The 6,804-nt window shown below is 40.2% G+C and overlaps 1 protein-coding gene across 1 annotated transcript; it reads left to right on the forward strand.

Annotated features, from left to right (window-relative positions):
- The first annotated feature begins 1,978 nt into the window (after positions 1-1,978).
- LOC122308885 (putative disease resistance RPP13-like protein 1) lies at positions 1,979-6,448 on the forward strand. The gene has a single exon (XM_043122161.1). The coding sequence runs from the start codon at positions 2,139-2,141 to the stop codon at positions 6,264-6,266; it is 4,128 nt and encodes a 1,375-aa protein (XP_042978095.1). The 5' UTR covers positions 1,979-2,138; the 3' UTR covers positions 6,267-6,448.
- The last annotated feature ends 356 nt before the right edge of the window (positions 6,449-6,804 follow it).

A 6,804-nucleotide genomic window follows, 5' to 3' on the forward strand; every position in this document is an offset into this window, starting at 1 on the left:
ACTATTAAATCAACTAACGCAACTGCTCAGGAGCTTCCCCGCACACAAAGTGACAGAAATTATCTTAAACTTCTAAAACTCTCAAAAGAGAGAGTAAGCGCTCTGTATGACCAGAGACAGGATGGCCTCTCCAACCTTCAGGGAGGCAGAATGCAGAGACAAATACTATGAATAAACAGTCCAATAGTATATACCTATACTAAAACTAAATAAACAGACAACCTACAAAACAAAAACCAACAAAAACAACCCAACCACGAGCACGACATGAGTTCCAACGGCACACCCTCCACAGACAATCGACATCACGAGCCTCAACGGCACGAGTACCCAGCTTGCATACGGACCACAACAACCTCCACAGCGAAGGCTGGCCATAGCATCGCCCTCCGCTCTCAGCTCTTTGCCTCAGATTGTGACTGCTCAACAACTCATCACCTTATCGTGGACTTCACATGAAACGAACAGAATACCAAAATAAACAAAAAACACGGCAGCAGAGGCTGTGAAAATACAAATTAAGAAATAGACACCAACAGATCAACGAAACGGATGGATGGAAGACACAAAAAAATAGGCCGTGGTGCAAGAGTAGTTGGAGGAGAGCCGACGGTCAGACTATGCTTTCCGGGAGTCTGGGATCCCAGAAAAGCCAAGTTTTGAATCGGCCGGTGGCTCCCCGGTGGCGCGTGGCCGCCACTCTTCGGAGCGTCCCAGAGTTCGTCCCACGCGTGCGGGCTACGCGCCACTCCGTTTGGCGCCGCGTTTGGTGGACTTGAAGTTTGGTGGTTGGCCAACATCCTGGCGGGGCTCGTGTTGGCGAACGACGGCTAGAAAGCAACCCGGTCGGCACTCCCCCTTATTTTCCTGAAAACACAACTACAAACGAAATAAAAATGAAAAAACACAAAAACCTGAACAAAAAAATGCGAAAGGGGAGGAGGAGGGGGAGGGAAGAGAAGGGTTCCCCCCCGGTCGAGGATCAGTGGGTTTTTTTTTTTTTTTTTAAGAGAAGGGAGAGAGTCTAGAGGGAACAGATCTTGCATGCTTGTTGGCGTAGTCCTGCCTCCATAGTAGCTCTCAAGTGGCATCCTCCCATCTCTACATGACTTGGATCTCAAATTAAATGGAATTCAAACAAGCAAAGAGGACAAAGAGTTGAGAAATTAAATGGTGCTTTACAGAGAAAGAGAATTATAGATATATGATAAAAAAAGAGATGAAAGAATGATAAGAGAATCTGGTACATACCAAACCGACAAGGCATCCATAGCGAGAGTAGCATTATGTATGAATCCAGTTATTATGATATGTTTAGATAGTGAGATGAGAATTTTTAATTTTAGATAAAAGTTTAACATATTATTTTTAATATTATTATTATTTTGAAATTTGTAAAAATTAAATTATTTATAATATTTTGTGTAAAAATTTAAAAAAATTATAACGATATGATGAAATAAAATAAAAATTTTCTATTTCATCTCACTTATCAAACCTGTCATTAGTATTATGTAATACCAATTCTCCAAGCTGCAAAATCGAAAAGAACATGAGCTTGTAAGTAACGAATCAACCAAATTAAATGAACAGGTGTCAAAGGAAATATGAAAATAAAGTCTAAATTAATGAAGAGATAAAAGCATGACTCCAGATGCAGCTTGTTGTAGTTGAATTTGTTTCCACCGTTTTCTTCCGTCACAAATGAGGATGGTTTTGATAAAATTTGTTGCCGACTCTTTAAAATAGACAATTGGATGGAGAACGGTTTTTCTCAAATAAAAAGACAAAGAAAAAAGAGAAAAATCAAAATTTAGGAAATTTGTTGGGAAGCAACAAAGATATATCGATTTTGAGAATCAATTCGCATATTTTATTATGCAATGGACACAACATATTTAAAAATATTCCTATTATCAAAATTCTTTAATGCCTTCTGAATTTTTATAGTAGAAAGGATTCCCTTCGTTATAATGCCTTCTCCGAAACAATACCCAACAACCATTGAAGACTTGTTGTTGTTGACTTGTGCGAGCACTCTCTATAGCTTCTTCCCAGACGGAACCGGTTACTTCTTTCGACTCTCTGGTTAGTCTTTTGCATCTTTTCCTGATTCATTCCTTTCTCCAGAGAAAACAATGGCAGTGGGAGAGGTCTTTCTTGGTGCGTTCCTTCAAGTGTTATTTGCCGAATTCGCTTCACCCGTGGTGCGGGCCTTTGCACGCCGAGAGGGACTTGAAAAAAAGCTGGACAAGTGGCGCGATACGATGTCAACGATTCAAAAGGTGCTTGGTGATGCAGAGGAGAAGGAATTACATTCTGAGAATACGGCAGTAAAAGAGTGGCTGGAGGATCTCAAAGACTTGGCCTACGATGTGGAGGACGTACTCGATGAGTTTGCCACACAAGCTTCGCGACGCAAATTAAAGGGTAAAAATCAGGCAACGACTAGTAAGGTACGGAATCTCATCCCTGCTTATTTTAGTGGTTTAGGAAGTAGGCTGGAGTCAAATATCAAGGAAATCAGTACTCGATTTGAAGTTCTAGCGGCACGAAAAGAGAAACTCAATTTGAGAGAAAATGTTGACAGGAGGCCACATGGAATAAGAGGGCCACTGGCCCCAACTTCTATAATGAATGAAATCGTTTACGGCAGGGACGGAGATAAAAAGGCTTTACTTGATTTATTGCTGAGTCAAGGATCAAGCGATAAAGTCTCTGTGATTCCTATAATTGGTATGGGGGGTATTGGGAAGACAACCCTTGCCCAGTTTGTATACAATGATGAAGAAGTCAAAAGTTTGTTTAAGCTTAGAGCTTGGACTTGCGTTTCTGAAGATTTCGATGCTATTAGGGTCACGAAAGCAGTTTTAAAATCTCTTAGCGGCCAAAGCAATGATGATAATGATTTGAATTTGTTGCAAATCAAATTAAGTGAGGTCCTAAAAGGGAAGAAATTTCTAGTCATTCTGGATGATCTTTGGAATGATCGTTATCATGACTGGACAATCTTATTTACTCCTTTCGAAGCAGGGGCTCCAGGAAGTGTAGTTATTATCACAACGCGCAATCGAGAAGTTGCAAATACTACACGTACCACTGAAGCTTACCAGCTGGATTTGTTGTCAAATGACGCTTCTGTGTCCATATTTACCCAACATGCCTTCGGGGCAAGAGACTTTTCTTCACACCCACACCTCAAAGATTTTGGTGATGAAATCGTTCGAAAATGTAAAGGCTTGCCTTTGGCAGCAAAAGTACTTGGAGGCCTCTTACGTTTAAACCAGGACCGTGATGCCTGGGAGGAAATATTGAATAGCGAGATATGGAATATTTTAGAGCAGAGACGTGAAATCGTTCCAGCTCTTATGTTGAGTTACTACCATCTCCCATCGCATTTGAAGAGATGCTTTGCTTACTGTTCCATACTCCCTAAAGATTATGAATTTGAGGAGAAGGAGGTGGTTCTATTATGGATGGCAGGAGGCTTGATTCAACCACAACAAAAAGAAAAGGAAATGGAAGATTTGGGTTCGAAGTATTTTCAGGATTTGTTGGCAAGGTCATTTTTCCAACAATCCAACAACAAGAAATCTCGATTTGTGATGCATGACCTCATCAATGACTTGGCCAAATCTGTTGCAGGAAATACATGCTTTAGAATGGAAGATAGAGTTGAGGGTAGTAAACAAGGGAGTATTTTAAAAAAGTCTCGCCATGTGTCTTACCTGGGTGACCAATTTGATGGCTTTAAAAAGTTTGAGGCCTTTTCTGAACTCACATGTTTACGTACCTTCTTACCTTTAATGTTGCCATGTCCTGGGTGGTGTTTTTTGACCAGTTATGTTTCTCTTGAGTTGTTGCCAAAATTACGATGCTTAAGGGTGCTCTCATTGAACGGTTACGGCATAACCAAGATATCGAATTCAATTGGCGATCTCATTCATCTACGGTATCTTGACCTGTCTCGCACTGGCATCACCAGCTTGCCTGAATCAACAACCACTCTTTACAATTTACAAACATTGTTGTTAGAACAATGCAAACGTCTAGAGAAACTACCTTCAACATTTGGGAACCTGGTCAACTTACGTCACCTCAATATTTTACAAGCAAGATCACTAAAAGCAATGCCTCTGCATATAGGCAAATTAACTTGTCTTCGAACGTTGTCTGATTTCATTGTGGGAGAAGATTGTTGCTCGGGGTTGAAGGAGCTAGGGTCTTTGTCCTATCTTCGAGGGACACTCTCCATTTCAAAATTGGAAAATGTGATTGTGCCAGAGGATGCAATGGGCATGAATTTAAGTGGTAAGCCGAACCTTGATGGGTTGTCATTGGAATGGAGTGAAGACATTGATGACTCAAAGGACAGAACAAGTGAAAAGGAGTTTCTTAACCTGCTACAGCCTCACAAAGTTTTGAAAGAACTGACTATCAGATGCTATGGGGGTACAGAATTTCCGACATGGTTAAACCGCCCTTCCCTTCCTAATCTGGTGTTCTTGACTATTGAAGATTGTAAAAAGTGCACATTATTGCCCCCATTGGGGAAACTTCCATCACTCAGAGTCCTTTCGATCGCAGGTATGGCTAGCATGAAGAGTATGGGTCCTGAAGTTTGTGGGGATGGCTCATCACAACCTTTTAAATCCTTGGAGACTCTAAATTTCAAGAATATGGTGGAGTGGGAGAACTGGAGTCCTTGTGAAGCATTCTTCTCAAACTTACGTGAGCTCTCTATTAAAAATTGTCCCAAGCTGTCGGGAAATTTACCAAACCACCTTCCTTCACTTGAAAATGTTGAGATAGATGGATGTTGTCTGAACTTAGTGGTTTCAGTTGCAAGCTTTCCAGATCAATGCAAAATAAAATTTGAGGGATCAGAAGGGGTAGTGTGCGGAAGAGAAATTGATTTTAGCTCGCTGAATTTTAAGCACCTTTCAACAATTTCAGAATTTGAGTCTCAAATGAAAGTGTCGATTACAATGGGTGGGCTAGCAAATGTACAAACATTAGAGGTTTGTGGATTCAAGGAACTGACGCATTTGTGGTCAAATGAGGTGGGATCATTTCCGCATCTCCCAAGTCTTCGTTATCTGCATGTTTCTGATTGTCCAAAACTAGTTTCGTTGGTAGCTAAAGGCCAGCTGCCTCCAACTACTCTAAAGGAACTACATATATGGAATTGCAATAATATTCAGATTTTGGTGGAGGAGGATGACACGGCCAACAGCTGCGGCAACAGTGGTGACAGCAGCAGATCTCATGATCTTCGGGATTTGTACATTTCCAACTGTCCATCCCTCAAATCCCTAATATCAAGCGGTGAATTACCAACAACACTCCAAACATTACGGATTTGGTCATGTCCAGAGCTAGAGTCAATAGCGAAGGAATTACATCATAATTCATTGCTTAAATCCATTGCCATTTCTGGTTGCGGAAACCTTAAATCCTTACCCACCGGTATACACAGTCTCAGCCATCTAAGCAATATTGAAATTCGGGATTGTCCAAGTCTCGATTTATTACCAGACGGTGAGTTGCTCCCTGCCAACCTGACAAGGCTTAATCTTGCCAGCTGCGAGAAAATGCAGGTCATGGTCAATCGCATACACACTTGCACCTCTCTTCAAGCTTTGAGTATGGGGAAATGTCCAAGAGCACTTGTATGCTTTCCAGAAGAAGGTTTTCCCACCAACCTAACATCTCTTTGGATCGAAGATAGCAGTATCGCTCAGGGCTTGTTTGAGTCGGGGTTGCACAGGATTACCTCTCTCAAAGTTCTTCGAATTTGCGATGGATCTTCGCACCTGGTGTCCTTTCCAGAGATGAAGCTGCCTACTTCTCTAATCGAGTTGGAGATTGATAACTTTCCGAATCTGGAGTACTTGTCTCCCGAGGGCTTTCGAAACCTCACATCACTTGAAGTCCTGGAAATCAGAAATTGCGAAAAACTTGCGTCCTTACCAAAGAAGGTCCTACCTCCCTCACTCCGAATACTTCAGATTGATGGTTGTAAAAAGTTAACGTCATTTCCAACAAACTGTCTGCCTCCCTCACTCCGAGAACTTTTGATTGAAGATTGTAAAAAGTTAACGTCATTTCCAACAAACTGCCTGCCTCTCTCACTCCTGCGGCTTTGGATCGTCAGATGTCCTCTGTTGGAAGAATGGTGCAAGAAAGAACGAGGACGGGAGGGGTCTACGATAGCCCGCATTCCCCATGTATTCCTAGCTCAAGACTTGATTGGTAAAAACTAGAGGTAGATTTGTGTAGTTTTGAGATTTGTATATATATCATGTACATTTGAAAATTCGGTTGCGGATGGTTGGATTAGAAAACTGGGATTCATACATATTTATTTTTCTCAGTGATCCAAAAACTGGAATTCCGGAGGACTAAATTAAAGAGATAAATAAATTATGAATTGAGTTTTATAACATTTATCAAACATATATTTATGCTATTTAATTAAAAATATACTTAACAACATCCACAACATATATTTGCTTTTACAATTCTTTTTACTTGTTTTTAAGAGCTTTTATAGTATATATATATAATTTATAAAACACTTTTTTTTTTTAAAACGTGAAAATCCATCCCTCAAGTAAGATTTGTATATATATATATATATATATATTTTATATATATTATTCATTGCCTTTTCAATCGATTCTTTTGTCAAATCCTGTTAATAACACTGCTTGCATGTAAATTTTATGGCACTAAAGTTTTAATTATAATGAGAAATAATGTTTGCAGTCATAGAGTGCTACAAACATTGGAAACACATTT

This window comes from Carya illinoinensis, chromosome 5, assembly GCF_018687715.1.
Source record: "Carya illinoinensis cultivar Pawnee chromosome 5, C.illinoinensisPawnee_v1, whole genome shotgun sequence".
NCBI lineage: Eukaryota > Viridiplantae > Streptophyta > Magnoliopsida > Fagales > Juglandaceae > Carya > Carya illinoinensis.